General features: G+C 36.0%; 2 protein-coding genes and 1 non-coding gene across 3 annotated transcripts; 2 read left to right on the top strand and 1 right to left on the bottom strand.

Annotated features, from left to right (window-relative positions):
• On the bottom strand, positions 1,410–3,013 carry LOC18612638 (uncharacterized protein At5g48480). The gene is made up of 2 exons (XM_007049541.2): positions 2,567–3,013; positions 1,410–1,910 (listed from the first exon to the last, which is right to left on the bottom strand). The coding sequence occupies exons 1-2, from the start codon at positions 2,830–2,832 to the stop codon at positions 1,691–1,693; spliced, it is 486 nt and encodes a 161-aa protein (XP_007049603.2). The 5' UTR covers positions 2,833–3,013; the 3' UTR covers positions 1,410–1,690.
• Positions 5,993–6,065, top strand: TRNAK-UUU. The gene has a single exon. It is a non-coding gene; the product is annotated as a tRNA-Lys (tRNA).
• On the top strand, positions 6,145–12,114 carry LOC18612637. The gene is made up of 9 exons (XM_018118798.1): positions 6,145–6,503; positions 7,578–7,733; positions 8,617–8,685; positions 8,800–8,970; positions 10,080–10,223; positions 10,733–10,891; positions 11,029–11,094; positions 11,278–11,337; positions 11,741–12,114. The coding sequence occupies exons 1-9, from the start codon at positions 6,174–6,176 to the stop codon at positions 11,783–11,785; spliced, it is 1,200 nt and encodes a 399-aa protein (XP_017974287.1). The 5' UTR covers positions 6,145–6,173; the 3' UTR covers positions 11,786–12,114.

Raw genomic sequence — 13,495 nt, 5'->3', positions numbered from 1 at the left:
TATGACTTCCAAAGTTAAAGCTATCCAATAGTGAATCCTCCATTTTATGCAAGTCTCATTACTGTAGTAGTTACCACGTTGAGCGTTGGATTAACTTAAAGGCCCACAAAAAGGATGCTATCCTTGACACATCTATTGAACAAAAACGTTTGATCATGAGTTCTCTTCGTGGGCCTTGTCCATTTTCAACCCCACCCAGAGCCAGTATCTCGTTTTTTGGTTGGTAGAATATCAGCCCACTCTCTTGGCCATAGCAGCGACTAGCAATCCTCACAGAAAAAAAAAACAATATATAGAGAAAAATGCGTTGCCGAATCCATCCTTGAAGACCCAAGGGGCACAAAGCCCACGAGAGAGCGAAACCAGTTCATGACGTCACATGCATTAACATAAAAAAGAGACAGGAGAAAATAATAATAATAAAAGAGAACAACAACAACAACAAAAGGGCTTCGAAGCAGATCAAGTTTTAACTCTGTAGGATTGGATTAAACAAAACTTATGTTTTTTAATAAAAAAATACACGTAAAAAAAGAAGACAGGCACAATAATAATACAAAGTAACCATCCTAAAGTAACGTGAGGAATTACTTTAGACCCCCCCTCGTCATATGTAGCTCTTGTCTTTTTGCCTCGCGGCCTGGGTTAAAGCTGTGCTAGTTAGCTACAAGTTAGCATATCAATGACATGCTCCCCAAAATGTACTCCTTTAAACTTAAAAGGAGCAATGACCACCATCTGCATAAAAAAAAGGGGTAATGACCGCAAAGTGAATATTATATCTACGTGTTTTCCTTTCCATTAGTTTGTGAAGACAATCATCTGCTAAAACAATTTTTTGAGTCCTCAATTTAAGGAGGCATGACAAATTCACCCACATTTCACATTTCCATCACGAGTTCACGAGAACCCCTCCCCACCCTTGTTGGGACCACTAGAGACCTTATCCATTCACCACGACCTTGCACATTTCAATAGTCTCAACAGACAGCCTTACACCCAATGGACGCGTGTCCACAACTTACTCGCTACCGTACTTATGCGTCAAAGCCAATTTTCTACTTTATTCTCGCATCCCTCTGCCCAAGGACCTTCTCTTTCGTCCACGTCTCGAAGCAATTTATATTTTAGTCACCATAAAGACAATCACGATCACGCTTGCACTTATGCTTATTTACAGTAAAATAAGACATAGCCATTAATTAACAATTAAGGTCAAGAATAGATCCTACGCTCATTGTCTTAATGCTAATATCGTTGACCCCGGCACCAACCATAAACCACCACTGCAAAACGGACACATACCCCTATCCAAAACAACGATATTGAAAAGTCATTCTTACCCTTGCAGCATATTATCGGGCAACTCGACGTAGCATGAAATAAACTTGCTGTGAAATACTACTACATCTACAAACAGAAAAATGTATATAACAACGGTAAACATAGTGAAATTTAATTTACGGCAACTGACAGCCGTCGGTTAAAAGAGATCCCAAAGTCTCTACTTCCCTTCAAAATTACCAAAGGTTCATAATGAGCAGTATCAAAATATCCAACACCACAGCCTAAACTCTATTGATCACCTAATCCTACCGGCTAGAAACCCTTTTTTCCTGATACGGGGTCCCACCCATAACAGATAAATTAAAGGAGAGTTAAAAAAAAGTAGATCAGAGATCGACAGCATCTAAGCTTCCACGTCAACGCACTTCTTGGCGGGGGTGCAGATGAGCCAAACGTATCCATAGGGATCCTTGACTTTGCCCACGCGACCACCACAGCACGCGCCTTCACCCTCAATAACCTCACCTTCGGCAACGGCTCCAGCGCTCACAGCCTTGGCAATAGCTGCTTCCACGTCCTCGGTCTCGAGGCAGAGCACACATCCATTCCCCTCAGTTTTCACCCTGCTCAATTGAAACACGCAAAAAGCAAAGGACTCAAATATGGGACTCGAAAGGAGTAACAAGATAATCGGAAAAAAAATGAGTAAACCATAGATGCGAAACTCAAGACTAATAACGGCTTCAGATACTGGTACAAAAACTTTATAACGAGCTTTAATAACGCAGAACATTGTGATAACCTCGGTTAAATTATTTCAGTAAAAAGCAAACAGGTAAAGCAGTGAAAACCAAACAGGATGCGATTATATAAAAATCAATCGTTGACGGAATACTCAGGAATTGCATGTTTGAGAAAGAAAATATAAAAAAAGGCATACATAATCTTCAGTCATACAGATCTAAAGAAACTGGAGCTTTCAACAACGAAACCATAAAATCAGGAGTTAACGGTGTTCATTTAACTACCAAAAATTAGAAAAAAGATAAGTGCAAAAAAAAGTTTCCTAGCCAAACGAAAACAATATCACAGCAGGCTCTCATATAACATGTACGCCAAACAAGCAACTCAACAAACAACCGGCTAGAAAAAATAGGGAACAAAAGCAGAAGCTAAATTTTGAAGCATCACACCATCATAAGAGCAAACAAACTGCACAATCAGCTATAATAACGAAAATACTAGCAGAGAAAAAAGCTGGAGGATGGGTGGAGCTTACGGAGCCGAGTCTTCGGCGATGTCAGATACGAGAATGGTAGAGCCAGCGAGCTCCAGCTCAGCGGAGAGGATGTGAGGGAGCTCCTGCTCAGCCTTGCGCTTAGGGTAAACAGTACGGCCTGCCTCAACAGCGCCAAACGCGGTCTTGTAGAACTGCACTGCATCGACTGCCTTCGGTGCCTCCACCATCAGCTGTGGCTTCATGGCCGTGAACTTAACCGCGACTGCCTTCTCCACTCCTCCGTTTTGCACCTCCTGCTGCGCCATTGATGAAACCAAGCAGAAGCTTTTTGCTGAGAGAAAAAGAACAAGACCGTAACAGACCCACCCAACCCTAAGAAAGAGAAAACGAGAGATATTAAACAAATAGAGAGCAATGACTAAGGGGAGGAAGTGAGGTTGGGGTGTACTTATAGAAGCGGGGAAGCGGAACCGTTCAGGGATAAGATTGGGATTTTAAACAAATTTTGTGATTCCGATTTTGTCCTCTGCTTGTTTGTATCACGAATCGTCGTGTCTGTTTACTACATCGGTAGCCATCTTCAAAGACCAAAAATGCCCTTGGCGTGTGATGCACTCAAGCTTACTGGTGAGTGGTGACTAATCAGAGTCAGCGTTGTTGTTCTCCAGTGCCGCTGCTACAGTTCGTCCATTTAGAAATAAATATCGTTCTGGAGTGGCCGCTTAAGTATGAAAGCCCAGGCTCCACTTGGATCGGGGTTAGACGCTTCTCCGCAACCCGAGTTCAGCAACCCAATTGACTTTTTTATTGCCAAAAGATATTTCAATTAATTGATAAAGGTAAAATTATGCAAAAAGAAAGATAAAGACCTTGTTAATTTGCTTTCGTCATAATCTTCTTTGCTTTCTTTTTCTCTTTTAGCAAGTGAGATTGTGTAGAGTTTGTAGTGGTGCTAGAGCGTAACACAAAATTTCTTACGATATTGTTAGTTGTACCTCTATTTTTTTTAATATTTTTTCATCCTTCGAAAAGTAATAACGTGGTACATATAAATTTTTTATCAAGTTTTTTTAATTTTGATAATTATAATTTATAGCTCAAAAATATAATTATAAATTTTATAAATTAAAACTTAAAACTCATACATGTAACACCCATTCATATAATTTTTTTTTTTGTAATTTAATTGTAAATAATATATAAAAGTATTTTAGGGTATTGTTTGAAAAAAAAATCTTAAACTATTTAAGAAAATTCAAAAAAATCATTATTCTTTTATTGTGATACATAAAGCTTATGTATTTGTATTTTAATTCAAATAAGCTCTTATAATTAATGGTTTACTAATTGTCATTATTCAAAATGTCACTTGTCATTTTATATTCATAAGATGTTAATGCGAAACATGAAAAATATCACATGATCTCATCATCATGTCATATCAACATGTTATGTTATCATCTATAATGATATGTGAACATGTCACATCAACGTTACGTGTTATACAATGATAAGTTATATTTTTATTAATAATCATTAATCATTCATTAATTATAAAACTTTATTTGACTCAAAATGAAAATATAAAAATTTGATCGAATATAATAAAATAATAAAATTTTATTTGAATACTCTTAAGTAGTTTAATTTTTTTTTTAAGTATTATGTCAAGGGTTTTTTTTTCAACGAAGATGTTATATCTAAAGAAGTTCTTAAACTATGTTAAAAAAGTCAATTCAATCTTTATCTTTTTATTACATTTAAAAAATCTCTCAAACTTTTATTTCGGATCAAATAAACCTCTCTCCTTAACCATTGATTAATGGTACATATGACACTTTTATACCATGTTATCTGCCATGTGGCAATTTGATGTAGCATTTTGATGATATCATTATCACGTGGCAGATGACATGACATTAAAAGTTATTGATTAAGATTTGTGTGTTTACTTTTTACGTAAATGCATGTTTAAAAATAATTGATTTAAGAATTTAAAACAAATAAAAAAAGCCTAAGTACTTTTTCCCATAATTTGACAAAAGACAAACCTTTTGTGTTTAACAAAATAAATTATCTAATTTAGGTTTAGACCCAAAAGTTACTCAATTATTGTAAAGACAAAAAAAAAAAAATTCTTTCTAGCTAATTGAACCCATTCTATTCGAAAAAACAAAGATAAAACAGAGAGGAAACCTTCAAATTTCGTTAAAAATGATAGAAACAAGTAACTCTCTATGACAAATCCACTAATCAAATCTTGCTTTACAATCTCTTTTTCATTCTGTAGACCCTATTTCTCAAAATTCAAACCCCAATAACCCAATTCTTTTAAGTTTTACAGCAGAGAGTTGTATCATGGAAAGAGGCTCAAGATTGGAAGGGGAAGTATCTAAAAATTGAAAGGGGATTGACAAGGAAGAGATGAAGCTTCGATTGCATCCAAAGTCGTGATCTTTTTCTCTTTGTGTTTCAAATTTTTGCATTTTTGTTGACCAACTCGAAATCTTTAATCTAAACTTTAACTTAAAAGTTAAGAAGTCGAAAGTTGAAAAAATCTTAAATTATTTTGAATTCAATTTATTCTTATTTTAGTTTTTCTTAAACTCTAAATAAGATGATTTAGTTTGTTTAGAAACATAATGTTGCTTCAACAAAGTAGGAAGAATGTAATTATGTTTTTTTTTTTAATTTTTAACCAGTCATTTTTGGATATATGTTTGAACAAAAAAATAAATATACAAATCTTAATTAACAACTTTTAATGTCGCATAATTTGCCATGTGACAACAATGTCATCAAAATGCCAAGTCAAACTGTCACGTGATAAATGGCATGATATAAAAGTATTACGTGTATCTTTAATTAATGAAAATTAATCAATGGTTAAAAAGATAAGCTTATTTGACTCGAAATAAAAGTTACAAAATAAAAGAATAGAGATTGAATTGACTTTTTTAATATAACTCAAAGACTTGATTAAGTATTTAGCCTAAAAAATATGAATGGAGCGCAAACAAATAGCTAAACCCGTTTAGGCACGGATCACATGTACCGTGGACCAGGATCCAAAAACCAACACTTTTGATTTAAAATTGCATGTCAACAATAAATACCAAGATTGAAGCACATGAAACGGAAGTCCTTTTTTGAACCTAAGGATTTCGAAGTTGATAGAGGGGTCATCAATTCTGTGCACATTTAATTTCTTGTAGGAAAGTTGTTGCAAAAATTAATGCAACTCTCATATCCACTTTCCAGATCAAACCACTGCTTTGCAAAAATTAACATCTTTTTAATTTTGCTTTCATTGAATATATAGTTGATCAACTTACGCAAGTTTTAAATATCTTTTTTAACTTATTATTTTATACATCAATAATGAAAATGTGAAACTTCACAAGTTTTCTACTAATATCTCACTACAAACTACAAACTTATTTATAGCAAAGCCGTTAAAGCAGTGCCGTCTTAGCTCAGCCGGTAGAGCGCATGGCTTTTAACCATGTGGTCGTGGGTTCGATTCCCACAGACGGCGGTTTTAAGGATTATCCGTTAATATAATCACTTTTCATATTTTATATTCCTTTATATTTTATTTTTGTCCCATCTTCTATTCTCCAAAACCCAAAACCCCACAAAACAAATGTTGCGGAGCAGTGTGTTCTTCTTCTTCCCTGCTTGTTCAACTCCAAATCTCCCGTCACTCTTCTTCACCTCATCAATCCCCTCTTACTTGCCCCATCCCCACTGTCACTTGCAACTAAAACACCCCAAGAGGAAGAAGCAATTCTTGGGCAGCGTGTCATCCAGCTATGAAGTTGGTGGAGGCTACCCTCATGAAGAATTTGATACAGTTTATAAAACCCAAAACCAACAAGTTCAAGACACCCAAAACTTAGATTCTGCACAGTATGAAGCTTTACTCAAAGGAGGAGACCAAGTCACTTCTGTTCTTCAAGAAATTATTACCCTTGTAAGCTCCCCATTCTTTTCTTACTACTACTACTACTACTACTACTTCTATTGTTATTATTATTTAAGAATCTATCATTTTTAGGACACTTTAATTTAATTGTGATTTGCATCTGCTTAGGTCTCATAAGAATAGGATACTTGTTTTCTTGGCATGAATATCCAGAAATTTCCAGTGCTTCTTTGCTTGCTTAGTCTTCTACCTTTAGACTTTTCAAGGTATAGTAAAATAGACAATACGTGCTGAGGACCTTGGAAATAGAAGTCCAAAGCAGAAATGCTATGTTCTTTATGAGAAAATTCAAGTCCTGTGATGCCATCAACACATTGATGGCTACACTACATAGGACACTGTGTGATGTTGGTAGTAAACAGTTGCATTACATATTAGCATCACCTGTATTTTGGGTTCACAATGACTAGCTTGCTTTGCTGGTTCGTAGGCATGGGGGTTTTATGTAAGAAGTGGCATAGACCTTAAACAAACATGCGCAGAAGCAGCAGTAGTGGCAGCAGCCAAACACAATTGGCCTGAATCTGGTGTGCAATGTGGAGTCTCTGAAATGATATGCTGGTCTGAACTTTGATCAGTGCAGATTTTCTAGAGAATTGTTGCTGGACTTTTATTTTCAAAAGCTGAAGGGTATAGGCAAGTCCAGACACCTAATCAATCTTAGAAATAAGAATCCTAATAATTGTATCTTCCACAATATTATATTGCAAATCTTCTAAGAGGACTTTTAATATGTTTATGCACACATTTCAGCGGCCCTTCATTCCAGTTTATGTGCTGATATGTCCAAAGAGCCCATAATTAAGCTGCAACAATGGTTGAAATGTGGCTTAGACTTTAGTTGTCTACATGTACCAGGCAGTACCTAGTAGCTTTCTGAATTCTATTTGTATTGTTTGCTTCCTATTATAAATCAAATTTTCTTTTGAGGCTTTTGACTAGGAAAAAATTTGTCAAATAGCACATAACCTTTGAATTTTGAATCCCTCTTCTCCAATCCTCACAAGCCCAGTAGTGAATTGCATCCATATGTTGACTATATGATGTGTAATGTGGGTACAGCTTGAAGATATGAACATTGATGAGGCATCTGAAGAGGTGGCTGTTGAATTAGCTGCACAAGGAGTAATTGGGAAAAGGGTGGACGAAATGGAATCAGGGTTCATGATGGCCTTAGATTACATGATCCAACTCGCTGAGAGGGACCAAGATGATAAGGTAGTACAACTTTAATTGTGCATTTTCCAGACTTGCTACAGATCATTCTTCGTTGTAGACCAGTTCTTTTCAGCAAAACATGTAGAAAGCTTCAGAAGGCAATTATTAAGGTTTTGAATTTGTTCACATGGATGATCAATAAAACTGCATCTTAATTTTAATTTGACTTTTGTTATAAATAAACCATGCTTCAAAAGCAAGCTTTTTCATATACAAATATCGATTTTTTCCAACTGTAAAATATTTTATCACGCCTCCTAGATGCTTGTTTGAAGATTAAAGATGACTGGAAAGGGTTTTCACTTGGTACTTCAATATTCAAACTTTATTGAGAATAGGAACTTTAGCATGACATTCTAAAACTGGAATTGAAGAATCATTGATACTTGATGATCACTTGTTTTGTGAAGTGCTCTTCCATCGGCCTGATCTCATTTGTACCCAAGACCAACTATAAGATGTAGTGCTTGCAATGTTGTCAACTTATCATCTGTTTGCGGGATTATGTAGTATGACAAGTCATTGTGGTTATTTGCCTCTTTTTACAGGGATTTGTAACATCCTTAGAAATTACTTGAAGGTGCCTCTCTTTCTATGTGCCTTTTTCTCCTCTTTTCCTGACATAGGACTGAGGAAGTACTAGTAGTTTAGGACTGCTTGTAGGAAACTCCATGTTAGTTTTCTGCATGTATATTGTTGTCAGTTTGGGCTCTGGCATGGTTTGAAATTTCTGCCTCTGTTATGCTTAGGAAAAAATTGGCAGGCTTGGAGCTGGTCATTTTGTCTTCAGTCATTGTTTGATCTCTTTATCGGTTGATGCTTTTGTCTCATATTAAAAAATTCAGAATGGACTAAAAATGCTTTTGGTTGTTTTTGGATTCAGCGAAAGTCACTGCTTGAGGTGATTAAGGAGACCGTGCTATCACATCTCACAAAAAAATGTCCCCCACATGTAAGGCAGTCCCTTGAGGCCCAATACCTGATTCAACTTTAGTTCAAAATTAGTCCATGTACTAGCATGAACTAAATACTGAGTTATTTTCTCTTGTTTTTCCTTGCTCCCAAGGTTCAAGTGATTGGGCTTCTCTGTAGAACACCCCAAAAAGAAAGCAGACATGAACTGCTACGGCGAGTGGCTGCTGGTGGTGGTGCTTTCAAAAGTGCAAATGGCACCAAAGTTCATATTCCTGGAGCAAATCTAAATGATATAGCAAACCAGGCTGATGATCTACTAGAGGTATTTATTTGAAGGTCTTATCATAAATCATACTTTCTAATCATTTTTGAAGTCGATTGGCTGACTGCATATAACTCTTCTCTTATACCTGTTAAGTTTTGTGTTGAACAACGTGAAATTCTTTAAGTTGATAGATGCTTGAGCATCAAGGTGATTATTTGCATCTTAATAAGTATTTCTCGATATTGATTGAGAGCATGTTAATATTTTGTAAATGAAGTTGTTTCAGTTGATTATTTGCCTAAGAGACGCCTAAGCACCCAGATAGGTCAGCTTCTATTCAGGCTAACTAACAGACCACATTTGTTAATGCATTTTTAATATAAAATCATTATTGGATACTTTGTGATGTATTATTTTCCAAAGGATTCATTCATTGTTAAAACTTTAACTTATTGGATATATATGCACAATATGTTGTATGTAACTTCATACATGACACAATAAATAAAATTAAAACAGAAGCCCCTTGTATTATATCTGTTATCACACAATAAATTCGACATTTTCAACCTGAAATTTGTTTAATTGCACTATTTATGAATTGTAATTGTTGCTTTTGAGATGCAAATTTCCAAGTTTAGTTTTGTTTTAATTGTTTTTGGGTAGACAATCCAACTTAACCTAGGTGACTGCCTCAGCATTGGGCTCTCACCTAGGTGAAGCTGCATATCAAGTTGACAACTGTGAAGGGAATATGTCAATAACTTTAGCATGCAGAATTATATCGCTGTTTCCCTAAGAGAAATTGTTATTAACAAATGGAAGGCAGGATGCCTTTTTGACTAATACTTTGTTTTGATATAATAAAGAAATGGAAAAAGTGATAATATCTCAAATTTTAGGTGGAGAAAAAAAAATAATATTCTGCTTTATAGCTACAAACATGGAATTATTCCTTTCGAAGCCTTTCGATTTCCTTTACATGACTTTATTATATAGACTATATCGTATGAAAGCATATTATTTCTCTTCCTACCTTTTAATTAGCCTGCTTTGGGGAGACTAGAACTGGGTGGATTTTATTTCTGTTAGTTTTGGTTCACATTTGGCGGTGTTCTCTAAGTTTCTTAGCAGTTAAACTTATTTTGCTTTATTAATGTTTTTAGACAATGGAAACTCGGCCGGTTGTCCCAGATCGAAAACTACTTGCAAGGCTTGTTTTGATCAGAGAGGAAGCTCGAAATATGATGGGAGGTGGAATATTGGATGAAAGAAATGACCGTGGTTTTAGTACTCTTCCTGAATCAGAGGTGTGCATGATTGCATTTACGAAATCTAAAACTGATTAAGATAGGTGGCTAATCCCTATGCTAAGCATCAAATCTAAAAGCAATTGCCATTGGTTGGAGAGAGGCCCAACCTGTATATAGTGCAACAACAGATGTCACGCCAAAGCAATGTGGGATAACCCCATTTAGCACTCCCCTTCATGTGGAGGCTCGATGGAATAGCTGAGAACACATGCCTGGTTGAGACAGTGAAAACAGGGCAATAAACAATAAACAGTAAACAACCTATGTCTCAATACAATGTTAATATTTTTAATAAAAAACCAATTACTAACTATGGTTTTGATATCATGTTAAGCATATAGCAGAAAACTCATTGGCAATAAGGAGAGAGGCCTAACCTAGATGTAAGGCTCAAATAGACACCAAAACAAACCCATGCAGGATAATACCATTTAATACTTTATTTCTAAAAATATCTAAAATTTATATGATAAATTATTTATGATCCTCTAATCTTATCGATGCAGGTGAACTTCTTAACGAAACTTGTAGCTCTGAAACCTGGGAAAACTGTCCAGGAAATGATAAAAAATGTGATGCTAGGAAAGGATGAAGGTGCAGACTACTCTGACACCGATGAAGAAGCTAATGCTGGTAGAATGAAATCCAGCGGAATTGCAGGAAGGGTCAGTTTTAGATTCATTTATACACTATTTTCTGTGTTCATTAATAATAAAAGACCTCTGGATTTTTGGCTAGACGTGTTACATGCCGAATCATGGAAATTCTAGTGTATTGACTCACTTCTTGTCATGATAACCAGGGCAGTGTTACAGGGAGAAAACCGCTTCCTGTTCGCCCTGGCATGTTTCTTGAGACTGTCACAAAGGTATCCTTCACTTACTCTATTAGTCAACAGAGTTGTGACTTGATGTTTTGGACCTCATGGCATGCAAAGGGGCAATTGCCTTTTATTGCATGCCCTAGCTTATGTGCGCATGAACTCCTCAAATCACTTTTTTTCCGCATGCAATATGAACACTGATGGAACTTCCTTTCTTGGGATTCTTAGGTCTTGGGTGGTATATACAATGGAAATGTCTCTGGCATAACTGCACAACATCTAGAATGGGTAAATTATCTATTGCCTTGCATTCTTAGTAAATCTTGAAATTATCTATTGTCTCTGTCATAAGGATATTCTGTTGTCTTCTATTATAATCTTTTATTGTTTTTTTCACAACTCCCATTGACAGGTTAAGTGTAGAGGATTCATGTGAATTTGATACTCTTACATACTATAAATTGTGCTGCACATATTTTATGGATCATCCTAATAGGGTTTTGATAATTGATTGAGAACTTTGAAGTAAAATGTGATGCATTGTTGTGGAATATATTTTCCAATATTTTCTAGAATTTGCTTCATCTCAATCACAATGTGCAATTAAGCTTGTTGAACTGTTTTAACATTTGACTGGCCGTAATTCATTGCTGTTTGTCTGTGGTCTCATCTTTATCTATCATTTGTCCAGGTTCATCAGAAGACACTTCAAGTTCTTCAGGAAATTGCATTCTAATGTTTCTTTCAGTGGCATGTACCCGAAGTTTGATTACATCATATGCCCAATTTTTATCATTTCTCTAGGGAGAGATGATTTGGTAAGTAAAGTTTAGTTATTACTGCTCCAAACTCTGAAATATCTATGACAGTGGGTCGTTGAGAAATTGAGCAATGTTAGATGTATCATGTACATATGTTAGAATGAACTGTTATGCACTATTTTGGATTTTAGTAGTCTTGCCGGCCAAAAGTTGGGTTGGGATGATGTTCTCCTTACGAATGAATGTATCTAACATGAAGGCAAAAAACTGTCGGTTGATATACATACATTTGTTGCTTGCTTTATATTTTTCTTCCCTCATGGGCAATTCTTAGCATTGAACTAGAAGCAAAAAGCAATCCTCTGACAATCACTCAGACAATCACAAACGGCTTTACCTTGTCAAACTCAACCACCCAACAGACTTGGATACATAGATCAAGGTGCATGTCATAGAAAGCATTTTCCAAGGGTTTGTCTACCCTTCTGATAACACTCCTCCCCTTCTCATATCTTTGCCTAATCTTTTAGGTGTTGCCATCCTTTTAGTCTTTATTTTCAGTGACAATGGTGTGTTAACCACAGGAAATTTGGTTCAAGATCGATGGTGATATCCATAACCTAAGAACTTCCTTTCGTAGCCTAACTCGACCTGGGTCACAGAGAGGAGAGCTGCATTTTCCTTTCTTTGTGAAATTCATTGTAAATTATCTTAAGTTGTTAATCAAATCTTCAATGATGGAACAAATCAAATCCTTGTGCAACCCAAATCATACATTTGCTGCATCCCGAATCAGCTAACAATGATGAAAATTCACAATCCAGTTAACAATGGTGGATTGCCATGTGGGGAAAGGTCCCACTTAATAGCCAATGTTATAACATGGGGATCCGCAAAGAACCTTGGTAATGATTTAAATGTTGTGAGAAGTAGAAGCAAAAACAGCAAGGATTGCTACATATTCCCTCAATAATTTACAAAGCCTTTTCCCCACTAACACCCCCCCACTCCCCTCGTGGCTCTAGTGTTTTTTGCCTTTGATGTAAAGCAAATATGTGAATGAAACTCCCACCAAATAGGATTTGGCACCACATTGCCCTACCAGCCTACCTCTGCTTTCTTCTCATGCCACCCTTGTTTCTGTGTATCTTCTTCTTCTCCCCCAATCTTCTTTTCACGAACCAATTAAATAAAAATAAGAGTGGAATTACCCCATGTGAGCAGTCTCTTTCAAAATTTGTTGTCAAGTCTCATGGCGTGCTTGGAATGAACAACTTTTTTCTAGTCATCCAAGAGGGAGAAGTATGGCTTTTGGATAAAGGCGGATGCATTGTTTTGTTGTATTTCTATTGGAATAAACTCCACATTGGGTTTCACTTACTAGTGGATTATTTGTGTGTGATAAATCACATGCAGCAAATGATGTTTCTCACAACCTTGATAGGTTGATAATTTCTTGCATGTCACTATATATTTTCACTTTCCTCTCTTCTCTCTCTCTCCCCATCCATAGGGATAGGGGTGAACTGAAAGCAAATGGAATTCATCATCATCATCTTCTTTAATTTTGAGCTCACGCAGGTAGCATATATAATACTTGATCTGATCAATATCCTGTATTCAGAGGATCTGCTGATGGGTCCATCTAATGAGATTCACAATCAAACCAGATCATACGAATGTAA

Source organism: Theobroma cacao, chromosome 1 (genome assembly GCF_000208745.1).
Source record: "Theobroma cacao cultivar B97-61/B2 chromosome 1, Criollo_cocoa_genome_V2, whole genome shotgun sequence".
NCBI lineage: Eukaryota > Viridiplantae > Streptophyta > Magnoliopsida > Malvales > Malvaceae > Theobroma > Theobroma cacao.
The sequence above is the reverse complement of the archived record's forward strand: the minus strand, read 5'-3'. Positions and strand labels throughout refer to the sequence as shown.